The sequence below is a fragment of the Grampus griseus genome (assembly GCF_964374135.1).
Source record: "Grampus griseus genome assembly, chromosome: 20".
In the NCBI taxonomy this organism is placed as follows: domain Eukaryota; kingdom Metazoa; phylum Chordata; class Mammalia; order Artiodactyla; family Delphinidae; genus Grampus; species Grampus griseus.
In genome coordinates, this window is record NC_139014.1 from 27,105,582 (window position 1) to 27,120,248 (window position 14,667).

Below are 14,667 nucleotides of genomic sequence, written 5' to 3' on the forward strand. Positions count from 1 at the left end.
ATCCTGTCGATATGGTAACTACACACATTCAATACTTATTAAATAAATGAAAATGAACATGACAAAAGATGTTATAAGTAATAAAGTCAATACATAAGACAGGGTAGAACAGGATTTATAATGTGATAGGTAATAGGGGCATCATGAAAACATGAACATCTTTTTCTCCTCATTCATCAGAAGATGTATTTTAAAAAAAAAATCACAGGTAAACTCCAACTATGGTTACATTCTATATGTGCATTGTTGTTGCTGTTGTTTTTTTTCCCTCCAAGGAACTAAAGTAAGATTTGGAAAACAAACAAGGTGAGTCTTTCCATTACCCTGGCTTTCTGCCTGCAGCCTCTTCCCAGACCTTGGCAAGGTATGAGGAACCTAAGCAGTGAAATTTCACTGAGTTAAGAATAGAACTTGTAGTTCAGGTAGGTTGAGGTAGCTCAAGTTTACAGGGCAGAATACTGGAGAGGAAAGAGTTATGTAGAGAAAGAGCTCCAGAAATATGAACAGGAGTCTTACTGAGTTTTAGCAGAGTACTAAGCTATGTATGCATAGAGTGAAATTCATTGAGGCTGGGCTAGGAAATGCCTAAGTTCTGACCAGCCAGAGCGGAGATACCTTGTTGAACACTGGGAGCATTCACAGACTCAGAGGGTCACTTAATCAGTAGGGGAAAAACTAACTCTTAGAGTAAAGGCTACTCCAGACTTGCCCCCAAAAAACTTTAAAAAAAATTCTGGAAAATATCAACCTGATCCACAAATAACTGCCTATCAAAACAAAACAAACTTCCTAATTTAAAGGATGACAACAGAATCCATTAGCCATATAACATTCATAATGTCTAGCATCCAAATATATATATGTACATAAAACAGCAGGAAAAAGCGATCCAAAACCAGGATAAAAACCAGTCAATAGAAAATAGAAATAACATAGAAATAACAGAGATGATGGAATTAGTAGACAAGGCTTTAAAACATCCATTATAAATATCTACAGAATTTAAGGAAAACCATGACTATATTGAAAAGAGAAACGGAAACTATTAAAAAAAAAAAGTACCAAATGAAACTACTAGAGATGAAGAGTACAATACAATCATCCCTTGGTATCCATAGGAGATTGGTTCCAGGACCCCCGTGGATACCAAAATCCAAGGATGCTCAAGGCCCTCATATAAAATGGTATAGTATTTGCATATAACCAACGCACATCCTCCTGTATACTTTAAATCATCTCTAGATTACTTATAATACCTAATAAAATGTAAATGCTATATAAACAGTTGCTGGTGCGTGGCAAATTCAAGTTTTATTTTTTGGAACTTTCTGGAAAAAACTTTTTTTCAAATATTTTCAATCCCCAATTGGTTGAATCTGTGGATGCTAAATCTGTGGATATGGAGGGTCAACTGTACTTGAAATTTTAAAAATTCATGGGAGATTAACTGCAGATTAAAAAATACAGAGAAAAGGTCAGTGAACCTGAAGACTGAGCAATAGAAACTATCCAAATGGAAGCATAAGGAGAAAAAAAAGTCTGAAAAAATTAGTAGACTCTTAGTGACCTGTAAGACAATACCAAAAGTATAGCATACATGTTACTGGGGTCCCAGAAAAGAGTGGGCAGAAAATATTTAAAACAAATAACAGCTGAAAAAATTTCAAATTTGATTAAAACCATAATCCCATAGATCCAGAAGTTCAGTGAAACTTGTGCAAGAAAAATTCAAGGAAAACCAAACCAAGGCAAGACACGATCCAACTGCTGATAAAGTAAAAATCTTAAAAGCATTATGAGAGGGGAGAAAAAATACATTACAAACACAGGAACTAAGATAAGCAATGATTTCTCTTCGGAAACAAGGGAGCCAGAAGATTAATGGGGTAAAAAAGGGTTTGAAAGGAGAAAAAAAAAAACCTGTTAATCTCAAATTCTATATCCTATGAAAATATCCTTCAAAAACAAAGGCAAAATAAAGTATTTTTTGGACAAACAAAAGCTGAGAGAATTCATCAATAGCAGAACGGTACCAAAAGGAATGTTAAAGGATGTTCTTCAGACTAAATTAAATGATACCAGATGGAAATCAGTATCTACACAGAGCAATGATGAAAACAGGAAACACCCAGTCCATAATGTCCATCTGATATCATTAATCATGACAGATTTTGGATAGAAGTTTAGTTGCAGCTTTGGTTAGACTAAGTTTACCTCTAGTTCAAATATTCTGAAGGTGAGCTCAGATTTCTATTCAGGAGAGCTCAGAAACTGCTAGTTTTTGAACCTGGAGATCTATAAACTCCAGCCTGAAGGCTGCATACATGTTTGTATAAATAATGTTTTATCAGAACACAACAATGCCATGTACTTACATTTAGTTTATGGTTGCTAATGTGTTACAGTGGCAGAGTTGAGTAATTGTAACAAAGAGCCATATGGCCTACAAGTCTGAAATATTAACTATTTGCCTTTTAAAGAAAATGTTTGTCAATCCCTGTGTTGAAACTGCATAACCACAGGACTTCAAGACTGCAACTCCATAAAATGACAGCAGCTCAGGACCACAGAGCCTTGAGACTGCAACCTTCAAGATTTTGAGACTTCAAAATTATGAGCTCATGAAACTGCCTAACCCCAGTCTCAGCAAAATTTCCACAGGACAGAATTACAGGGCAGAGATGATTATCTTTGCACTTGCGGTTCCTTCAGATTTAAATCTGAAACGGGTTTTTCAAAGTTTGGCTGGCTTCTCCTTATCCCAGCAAAGACTGTCCTCAGGCAGGCTCACTCTTCTGGCAGCCTTAGCCCCAATCTCAGCCTCTGGCCTCAGAAATGAAAGCACCTTTATATCCTTTGATTACCTAGGAAGCACTTGTCCCTCTGGAATTCAGTTTTGTTTTTTTTTTTAAGATTTCTTTGTATTGATATGTCTTCAGTGGCTTTAAAGATTATGATTGTTTGGTTTATGTAGTGATTTCATGTTATTAAAATGGGAATGAAGATCCTTCATGTCTTTCTACTTCCCAACCTAAAGTAGAACCCTTCCCCTGTTATTTAACATGATTCTGAAAATTCTCACCAATGCAATAAGATACGAATATGAAGTATAATGTTAGAAAATAAGCAAGGTTATTATTTGCATATAAGTAGAATGCATTCCAAAAAAACTCAAAGAGAAAACATTTAAAAATTATAATTGAGTTTAAAAACCTGTAGGGATATAAAATAAATATAGAAAAATCAATGCTTTTCCTATATCTCATTAATACATGTAAGAAAATATAAAAGAGAAAAAGCATAACAATAATAGCAATTTCCCCACAAGAAACAAATATCCAAAAATAAAAGTCAGTAAGAAAATGGGGGTCAGATTATATAGGCCACTGTAAGGACTTTGATTTTAAGTGAAATTGTGAACCACTGGAGGATCTAATGCAGAGGAGTGACATGATCCAATCCACAGGATCACTCTTGACTGCTGAGTTAAGAATAGCCTAGGGCTTCCCTGGTGGCGCAGTGGTTGAGAGTCCGCCTGCCGATGCAGGGGATGCAAGTTCGTGCCCTGGTCTGGGAAGATCCCACATGCTGCAGAGTGTCTGGGCCCGTGAGCCATGGCCTCTGAGCCTGCGCGTCCGGAGCCTGTGCTCCGCAGTGGGAGAGGCCACAACAGTGAGAGGCCCGTGTACCACAAAAAAAAAAAAAAAAAAAAGAATAGCCTAGTGGGCAGCTAAGAACAGAAGTGAGTTTAAATCATCAATATACGGAATTAAAAAGCATTAAGACTACAATAAATTAACAAGTACAAGACAGACAATTCATAAAAAGCGGGGGGGAAGTTAATTTCACTAAGAATAAAAACATCATTTCAGAAGAAAAATTTAAGCAGAATCATGCTGCTTTAAAACTTTTTTAACACTCTTCTTGCAAGATACCTGCATGGCTATTACAACTCTTTCAGATCTTTACTCGATGTCATATTCTCGGATCTTCTAAACTGCACCCCATCCAATGATGCTCCTTCATCCCTCTTCCCTGTTTTACTTTGTTCTCTAAGACTTATTTGTTTTCTTTGTTGTTTCCTCCAACTAGAACATATGCTCCTTGTAGGCAGGCTTTTTGGTCTATTTTATTCATTGTTATATTCTAAAACTTAGAATAATATCTGGTACATTTTGAGCACTCCAGAAATATTTAATGGACAAGTAGCTTACAAGTTACCTGGCAAGACAAGAACAATGTATTTTAAATTTCCAGTGATTTCAAAGTATTCATTCTTACTCTATTCCTTAGCAGTTTTGGTTTTTCTTTTTTTTTTTTTTTTCTTAAAGTTTTTTTGGCTGTGCTGCGCAGCTTGAGGGATTTTAGTTCCCCGACCAGGGTTTGAACCCGGGCCACTGTAGTGAAAGTGCCGAGTCTTAACCACTGGACCACCAGGGAATTTCCACAGTTTTCTTTTCTTTTTTTTTTTTAACAGAAGCATCTACTTCAAATACCCAGATGACTGAATTTATTTAAAAGGAATAATTTAAAATTTTAGCAATAGGGAGAGTAATTACAGGAGTTTGATATATAAATTGAGCATTACTGCCTCATTTTCCTAAATAAGATGTCTGTTTACTCCATTTATTATGTGAAAGGAAGAAAGAAAGAGAAATCTGTTCCTCCAGAGAAACAGTTTTCTCAAATTCTAAATTTTCTTCCCAGTAGTAGATCTTCAGATTAAAAAAATCTGACACTGAAACCAAAGGTGGAAGACAGAAACTATGTTCTCATTTTTATACATCTAGGTACTGAGCATATAATGGGTATTCAATGAGTACTTCTGATCAGTTGGTGTTTAGTTTATACACTAAATTAGAACACAGAAAATTCATATCAACTTCCTCCCAAATATTTTTACCTTTGAAAACTAAGTTCATTAATCTCCTTAAAAAACACAATTTTTTTTGTTGAAGTAGAAATGTGGAAAGACAAGTAAGTAGAACATATTTGGAAGACAAAAATGATCAGATTGGTTATGGCTACAGCTCCCTTTTAAGTTTATGCAATCTGTTCATTTATAGTTACAGACTGTAATTTGTTAATCAAGTATTTGTAAAAGCATGCTAAAGTAAATTATATATATTATCATCACCCAAATATTTTACATGAGTTGGCAGCTGAATTGCTGAGGAAAGATAACTAACCTTATTTTCACTTAAAGAAGTTAGAGGTTAACGACTGCAGTAGTTACTCTATTTGCAATTCATAAATAAATATCAAAACTTATACTTTACTAGCTAAATGGGAATGAATTTATCACCCACCTATTGATATAATTTTTTCTGGTTCACAACAGTAGCATACTACAACATTCTAAATAGTTCCTGGCCTGCCCTTTGGGCCATCCTAATCAAGTCCCACCTTACCGGAGGCTCCAGCTACAGAAATTGCTCTTTAATGCCAGAATTGGATTCTTATTTAAAAACAAAAACAAAAACAAAGCCAAGCAAAATATCCAAGTATTTTCAAACAGTAACACAGTTCTTTAACATTTCTGAGGAAGCAACCTGTTCTCAAAAGCAATGACCTTCTGCAATCTATTTAAGCCTTACATCATTTACAACCAGATAAGAGGATAATGAAGGAGGGACATGCAGATTTACTAGGCAGTTTATGGCCTAAGAATCACTGAAGTATTTTTCTCTTACAGAAAGGAGGCTTTAACATTGCAAACTAAAATGTGGCAAGGGAATATAATAATATGCATATTTTTAGTTGAGATAATAAATGCTAAAATAAAGCATTTGAGTTATATAAATTTGAGTTAGATAAGAAAAGAAAACCAATCAAAATGAGTTCAATGGCCCTAAAATTAGCCCAAAATACTACATTAATTACCTCAGTATCCAGATTCTACTACTTAAAAGAAATCACGCTTATGATACATTTTAGGGAAACTCTAAAAAACATATTTACAAGAAAGAGTTAGCACACATATTTTCTTCCAAATAATATAACTAAACTCTATGAAAAGATGATCATCATTAAGGAAAAAACTCTCGATTAGTTCTTAAAACATAGTTCTTAAAATCTTAGTTCTTCCAATTACCTATTTCACTGTTGGTAAATGGGGAATCATTCAGTGACCTTGCCTGGATCAAATGAAGTTAATTATTAAAGAGAAATTTAAAATAATAATCATTTGAAGGTATCCCAAGGGGAAAAAAAGGAAATTAGAAAAGTGAAGCTGCAAGATTGTCTGAAGTGAGTCTGAGGAAGATGGCTCACCACAACCACAGCTATCACATGACTACCTCCTTTTACCTGCAATTACAAGCTGCTTACGAAAGATTAAAGAAAAAAATGACTGTGTGTCAATAAACTGTCTTCAAATCCTAAAATGATACTAAGCATGCACTCTGGGGTTCAAACATCCCAATTTTGGCACCTATTAGCCATTTGATCTTGAGAAAGTTTCTTTAACTTCTTGTAGCTGTGGTTTCCTCATTTTTAGAATGGCGATAAAATGAACTTCAGAGGTGGCACAAGGATTAAATGAGATAATGTACAAGGAGTATAGTGCCTCCTTTAGTAAGGGCTCAATCTGTATGTGGTAAGTTGGAACCTTCCAAAGCATTTTTGGGGGAAAAAAAGTACAGGAGCTATATGTCAAGATCATTTAATATTCTACAAACATTCAATAAAAACATTTTATGTACCTGACATTGCACTAAAAATTATAGACATGACAGTGAACAAAATAATTATGTTTAGATTCTAATAGAAGAGAAAATGGGTCATTTTAATCCAGTGTGGAAAGTACAATGAAGGAACAGAGACACAGGGTTTTCAGGGAGCACATAAGCAGTGAGGCCCTAGAAGTCTTGATATTTAAAGAGGTACACACAGAACATCTTAGGGTTGACCAGGGAAAGGAAAACTAGTGTGACAGAAGAAGGATATTGCAAGCAGAAGTAAAAAAGCATGTGTAAAAGTCTCTAGGAAAAACAGGTAGTGATAGGACAGAAAAACAAAAAGAATAACCGTTGTATTCTGCTATAATTCAAAAATAAGGAAGAGGATAGATAACCTATAGAAGGATTTATGCTATGGACACAAGATAAAAGACAAAAAACAAGAGAGAACTTTACTTTCCAGTGAGTGACAAAAAAAGAGTGTTAAAGATGGCAGTTCAACCTAGAATTAGTAGACAGTTCGGTTAGAATGCAGACGTTTCAAAGGTTAGCATCTAAAGGATGAGCCTTCAAACTCAAGCAGAGAGATGCCAGACTGTGATTGGATAGGACTATGCATGTACAATAGTAGGGGATTTGATACACTGAACTAAATTTGTAAAAAGCTGATTAAAACAAATTACATTTTGAGTTTATAGTCTGTGGCTCCAAATTCCAACACTATGTAGTGCTAAATAACCATGAACAAAATGGGTGGGGAAAGGCTATTACAAGAAAAAGCCAAATGACTAGTTAGTCTTAGAAAGTAGGATCTTCTTTCAGATATCAATAATAATAATAATAAACTTGTACCAAACTATTTCAAACATTTAACTATATAGAACATGTTTATGTTCTCTATATATGTTCTCTGATTCTGAATATCAAAATGTTTAAAAATTAACTTGTCATTAAAAACACTATATATTTGACGAAAAATATCTTTTTAGGAAATCTAACCTTAGGTATTTAAACAGCAAATTATAAAAGAAAAATATATCAGTCTTGATAAAAATCTAGTTAAGGTCTACTCAAGCATAAAAACTTGGACTTTTGGCTAAAGTTCTAATTCAGGGAATTCCCTGGCAGTCGAGTGGTTAGAACTCAGTGCCTTCACTACTGAGGACCCAGGTTCAATCCCTGGTTGGAGAACTAAAATCCTGCAAGGCGGTGCAGCCAAAAGAAGTTCTAATTCAATTTCTTAAACTTAAATAAAAGGTAAGGTAACAATAGTTTGGAATCTGAAGTTCTAAAAACTGTACTGGCCATGACAAAGTCTAAAATCTTGTCTAAATCAAATCAGTTAGTTATTCTAACTCTGTATTGAATGCAAATAGCGCCCCAGTTTCATTTGTGATTTACACGAAAGAGAAAAAATTTGATTAAAAGTGGCAGTATGTTCAACTTACTGTGACTTCAAATTTTACTTTATAATCGTATGTGAAAAAGTAATTAAAGGCATCTGCACTCTAACATAAATGTTATTTACAAGTGAAAAATTATAACTCCTTTTTGTTTCCTAGATACCTTGGGTCATTACACAAATTTAAATGGAGTCAGTGATGCTTTAAAATAAATATTTTCTGTTTAGTTATAAATCAGTTAATAACATTCTCTATTTTTATCCCTTGTTTCCACATTCCTGACACATTATTTGAAAAGTTCAATGTACCAAATATTCTTTGAGTGAAAGAGCCTGCAAAGACATCCACAGAAGCTGAGAATTTATAAATAATACGATAAATCACAGACATCAGAATGTAAACCTACCCATGTCAGAATTTCTGTAAGAAATTTAGCAGTAATTCTGACTTTGTCATAATGCTTTCATAGGAAAGCCCACTGAGAAAGGAGCCATTTGCTGAAGCCAGCAGCAAATGAGTTGTCTGTTGTACTAGTTTATTTTTGTTCTTTATTTTTATAAATTCTAAAATAAAAGAAAGCAAACTGGTAAGAAAAACACTTTCTTCCCACAGACATGGATGAGTTAATTTTTGTACTGATCTACAGTCCTCTCTTAGAAAACTGCTTGCTCCCAAAACAATTACTCTCTGGAGAAAGTGGGATGAAGCTCACTGACATTCCCAAGCCAAGTGTTCACTAATACAAAAGGATGCAGGGAATTCCTTGATGATCCAGTGGTTAGCACTCCATGCTTCCACTGCAGGGGGCACGGGTTTGATCCCTGGTCAGGGAACTAAGTTCCCTCATGCAGCGCACGCAGGGCCCAGCCAAAAAAAAAAAAAAAGAGGATGCATATTCATTGTAAAGCACCTACCTGTTCTATACCAGGCATAATGCTGAGTCCCTTAAAAAAGGTACTATCTCATGTATTCCTGAAGGGTAGCACCATATACCACCCCAAACATGCCACTTTAGCATAAGGGTTATTTTGAGTTGAAGGCAATTGAGAAGAAGCTGATACAAAAAAAAAAGCTCTCCAGCTCCCCCTATTAGCCTAATTTATAAAGATGTCTTACCTGCCCTTCTACCAGGAAGAAGTTAATCAACAGAGACCACTCTAGATACTTATCAACCTGGAGATAGCACCAAAGGAAAGAATCTACATAACAAACCTTATTAACCAGCCATATCAATCAACAGTTCCTCCATGTATTTGCCTTCCCACAATATGCCATCCCTAGCAGCTCAAAGTCCTTTTCTTTTGTCTTGTCACATCTCCATAAAATTATTGCTCTTTGCTAAGATGCTATATAAGCTCAAGCTATAACCACCCCTTTGAGTTACTCATCACTGAAAGTTCTGGTACATAAGTAAGTTAAGTATCAATAGTAACAAAGTAAGCTTATGTTTTTTTCTTGTTATCTTTGTTAGTCTAATTTAAAGGGCCCCACCCAATGAAACCAAGATAAGTAGAGGAAAATACTTTTCCTTCCCCACACTCCTTACAACATATCTATGAGGTACAGTTGTATCATTATCCCTGTTTTCCAGATGAAAAAAGAAGTTCATAGAGATTAAATTTCCCGCAGCTACATGAATAATAAGTAGCAGGGCTAGAGTGTCTGACTCAGTCCGAAGAACTCCTAAATACCACATGAGTATTATTTCTCAAAAATATATATATATATATATTCAGGCGGGGGCACTGAAAAGTAGGAACATCAAATTCATTGCCTATTCATGCCAGAATTTATCTGTCAGAACTTCTGGTGACAATGGAATGAAAATGAGGGGGAAAGTAGCTGGTGTATAACTAGTAGCCAACTCATAAATTATATGAACAAATAGATACAAATAGCACTTGATACCCAAGGTCCTCTACTCAGTCAACAAATACTTATTTAAGGCTTGACACAGGGTGAATAGAAAAATAATACAGACTCTATGATTTAAGAGAGATGACATGTACAAATAAATGGAATGCTATAAATAATTATAATACAAGGACAAAAGTGATAAGTTCATTCAAGAAGGGTACAAAAATGGTGTTATGAGAGTTCAGAGGAAGGAGAGATGATTTCTCACAGGAAGGCAAGAAAATGTTTTATGAAAACCAAGCAGCATGTGATTTAAGTCTTCAAAGATGACTAAGGTTTATAGGGAGAATAAAAGGGAAAGGCATTCATTCTAGTGTTAAGGAGTAGCATAAGCAAAAGCCCAGTGTAGGTACAATTTTGTAACCACAGGAAAGAAGAACAGTAGAAGTTAACACTTAGGCCTGTGTTGTGGAGGACTAAATACTGTCCCTCAAAAATTCATTATCACCTGCTATCACAGAATGTGACCTTATTGGAAATAGGGTCTTTGCTGATGTAATGAATTAAGGCCCTCGAGTTAAAATCATCCTGAATATAGACTGGGCCCTAAATCCAATGACTGGTGTGCTTAAAAGAAGAGGAGAGGACATAGACACACACAGAGAGAAGGCCATGGGAAGACGGAGGCTGCTACAGGCCAAGCAAAGCCTGGGGTCACCAGAAGCTGGGAGAGACAAGGAAAGATTCTTCCCTAGGGCCTTCAGGAGGAACAAGGCTCTGTTAACACTTTGATTTCAGCTTCCAGAACTGTGAGAGAATAGATTTCTGTTTTTTCAGTTTACAGATTGTAGTAATTTGTTACAGCTGCTCTAGGAAACTAATACAGCTTGGTTAAGGACAATTAGTAGAGGGCTATTGTGAAATAGTAATATTGACCCTGGTTCCTGCTAATATTTGGTCTTTGACCAAATTCCTGTAATTTCCTGAGTGATAGGAATCTCTGACACAGAGCTCCTAAATTCCTCGCAATTTTCTGGGTGATAGGAATCTTTTGTTTTAATGTCTGAGATGACTTTTGGTAAGCTCTTAGAAAGGGTCTGGTCACTAGAAAGACCAAGCCATAATTAGAAACTCGGAACTTTCAGCCCCATTCCCATTCTCTGGAGAGGGAAGATGAACTAGAATGTAGTTAATAATCAGGCATACTTATGTAATAAGCCTGCACAAAAATCCCCAAAGCACAGGGTCTGGAGGGCTTCTAGACTGGTAAACACATCTACATGCCAGAAGAATTGGGGCATCACAGCTCCACAGGGACAGAAGTTCCTGTGTTTGGGGCCCTTCCAGATCCTGCCCTATGTATCTGTTCATCTGTATCCTTCAACATATCCTTTATTATATAATGAATCAGTAAATGTAACTGTTTCCTGAAGTTCTGTGAACTGTTCTAGTAAATTACCAAACCCAAGGAGGGGGTCATGGGAAGTCTCATTTATAGGTGGTTGGTCAGAAGCACAGGTCACAATCTGGACTTGGCGTCTGAAGTGGGGAGCAGAGGGTCAGTCTTTCGAGACTGAGCCCTAAAACTGTGGGGTCTGTGCTAACCCCAGGTAGACAGTGTCAGACTGAACTGAGATGCAGGACACCCAGTTGGTATCCATAGAGCACTGGAGAATTGCTTGGTGTGGGGGAAAAAAAAATACCCCACACATTTGGAGTACAAAAGTATTCAGTGAGTAGACAAAAAAGAGAGTTTTCCTTTTCAGCTATGTACTCAAGCCTCCAGTATTCCATTTTACTATACTTTGGAAGAAAAAACCCACTGATAAAAGGCAAATTCTCATTTTCTCGTATTACCAGGCAATTGTATTAAAAAGTGAACAGAACACAATGAAATGCCATTACTTACAATGTGTGACTCCAGCCAGAGTTTGGTAGAAAGTGGGAGTATCACTATCATCAGTGAGGGTCACATATACACCTCCAGACAGTAGCCAACGAGAGAAGGTAAAAGCATCTTTGTTTAGAAGAAGCCAATTTCTAAACTTTTCATAGTTTACCTTTTCGCCCTAAAATTAAAACAAGAAAACATAGGTTTAGTCAAATTTTAAGGTACCTACTTGGAACTTATACAACTTGAAATTTGCATTTAATTGACATTTACCCTTCTACTATCTATAAAGGAAGAATTATCTAAATATCACTATAGGCTATATACCTGGAAATAAAATTTTTCAAATATAATTGTACTTCAGAACTTTCATTTGCATAAAATCTATATGCTAATTGCAAATTATTTCATCAATTCATTAAAGCAGTGCATTTCTACTAATAAGTCACATTTTATTTGCTAAGGTATATCCTGAAATCAGTAAACTGAATTTCTTTCAATATTTAATAAAACCAACTTTTCACTTGCTTCATCCCTCTTCTTCAGTACTTCAATTGGTCAGAATTAGCATATTGTAATTAAATATGTATGGAATTTAAATATTCTTTTAAATTTCATTGGCGAATTAAAATCTATCCAGGAGTCCTCCTCCAAAAGACATCACTGAAAACATGTATTCACAAGTCAACTAGAATACAAAAAGAAGCAAGGAGATTTCTATTTCTTTGTTTTCTTTCCAAGTATTTGTCTTCCTAAATCTCTGGAGAAAAAAAGTATCCAGGCTGAGAAAGAACATCATATGGCTGTGTAAGTCAATCTCTTTGACTGGAAGACAAGAGGACCCAGGTAGAGGGAGGGCCAGATGTTTCTATGAGAAAAAAGGCAGAAGCAACCCACATAGAAATACAATGAAGAATGACACTCAGGAGCCTAGCAGCTCTAATGACACTCAGGAGCCTAGCAGCTCTAATCCTGATGGAGATATTAAGGGATTAACTTAGAACCTAAAAGAGTTATGGTAGAAATAATTTCTATATTGTTAGTAGCATCCTATTAAGTATAGCAACATGCTTAAGCCTCATGGTTTCAGAACACTTAACAGTGCAATCCAAGCGATCAAGACAACATTGGAAGTCTTGTTTTTCTACATGGAAGAATATGGCATTCAGACTTGCTGCAGGGATGTGAGGACATTGCCAACATGTTTAGAGGATCATAGCCATATTCTTTCTCTACCCTACATTTAGTCTAGAAAGAGGGTTTGCAGTATAAACCCTACAAGCTGATGCAAGGGCACCACCTATGCCCTGTAGTCTACTAATTTTTACAAGTTAACATCTATGACATTGGGAAAAGTCTTAAAATCAATAATACCCTTCAATTGTAACTCGCAGGTTTTTTGTTCTTTATAATACATAAAGGCGCACGTTATTAATCGATGGCATCTTAGATTCAGTTGAACGTGGTAGTTTCAATGGTTTCAGTGAAACTAAGATGATGTTATAAGATGCACCTTCATGTACCATTAAGAAAGAAAGAAGCTGCCTATTATTCTACCACCTTCACATATAGGTAATATTTATTGAGTATTTACAATGCCCTAAGCACCATTCTAAATATTTTTATATTCATTTAATCCTCAAGCAACCCTCTATAGGAGATACTATTATCCCCATTTTACACACGAGAAAACTGAGGCTCCAAAAAGTTATGCATTCAAGGTTATACCGTGGCAGAGATAGGATTGAACCCAGGTAGTCAAGGCTCCAAAGTCTCTGTGCCTAAACTATACACTTCGCTGCCTGGCCGACTTAGTGAAATATAAAGCAATCTCTGAAATCCACTTGCCCATTGGGATCACTCCATATAACTGGTAGCACCAAAATTCCATCTGCCAAACCTGACTTTTTATGTTTTTGAATCATGGCTCTAAATAAGGGAAGTAAAGGGGAAGTCTCCTTTTATAAACTGTCATAATAGCAGTCTAGAAAAAAAATTTTCCAGTACTATAAAAGGCAACTAAAAATAAACAGACTTGGGCTTCCCTGGTGGCGCAGTGTTTGAGAGTCCGCCTGCCGATGCAGGGGACACGGGTTCGTGCCCCGGTCCGGGAAGATCCCACATGCTGCGGAGCGGCTAGGCCCGTGAGCCGTGGCCGCTGAGCCTGCGCATCCGGAGCCTGTGCTCCGCAACGGGAGAGGCCACAACAGTGAGAGGTCCGCGTACCGCAAAAAAAAAATAAAAATAAACAAACTTCTGAAACTGATACATCTTTGAAGAACAATGTAAAATACGAATTTCCACCTTGAGAATCAACAACCAAAAAAATTCAGTAAGAAAAAAACAATATAAGTCCTATATGGATTTCCTTCATTTCAAGTTACTGAAACATGGTAACTTGAAAAGCAAGGATCTGGATCACATCACACACATTACTCAGAAATTACAGCAGATAAATACATCAAATAGTTGAATTAGGTAAAATTAGCCCATTTACAGTCTTGTTTTTTTGTTTTTTTTAAAATCAACCTTGAGTACCTAATGATTTAAACAGCTATACACGAGTATCCCAAAACCTAGGCCTCTCATTTCTTTGATCCTCCCTCTTCCATAGGTCTTGTCCTTCATACAAGACTAACCCAACCATTTATTACCATAGTCTTATATTGATATTTTTATTATAAATCCATTCCCTTTCCAATAAATGCAATTTTAAGCATTCCACTTTCCCTGTCACAATTTCCTCTTATGAGCACACTCCTTCTAGTATCCTGACTCCAGTGATTTTTTAACTCCACAGGACCTACACCAATCACCTACACTTCACGTTGTCAAA

The 14,667-nt window shown here is 36.0% G+C and overlaps 1 protein-coding gene across 3 annotated transcripts in view; it reads right to left on the reverse strand.

Annotated features, from left to right (window-relative positions):
- USP32 (ubiquitin specific peptidase 32) overlaps nt 1-14,667 on the reverse strand; it is a 197,571-nt gene that overhangs the window by 75,127 nt on the left and 107,777 nt on the right. For all 3 annotated transcript variants that reach the window (XM_082679093.1, XM_082679092.1, XM_082679091.1), the window contains exon 5: nt 11,850-12,009. In XM_082679093.1, the coding sequence (XP_082535219.1) occupies nt 11,850-12,009 (160 nt within the window). The remainder of the gene's footprint in view (nt 1-11,849; nt 12,010-14,667) is intronic.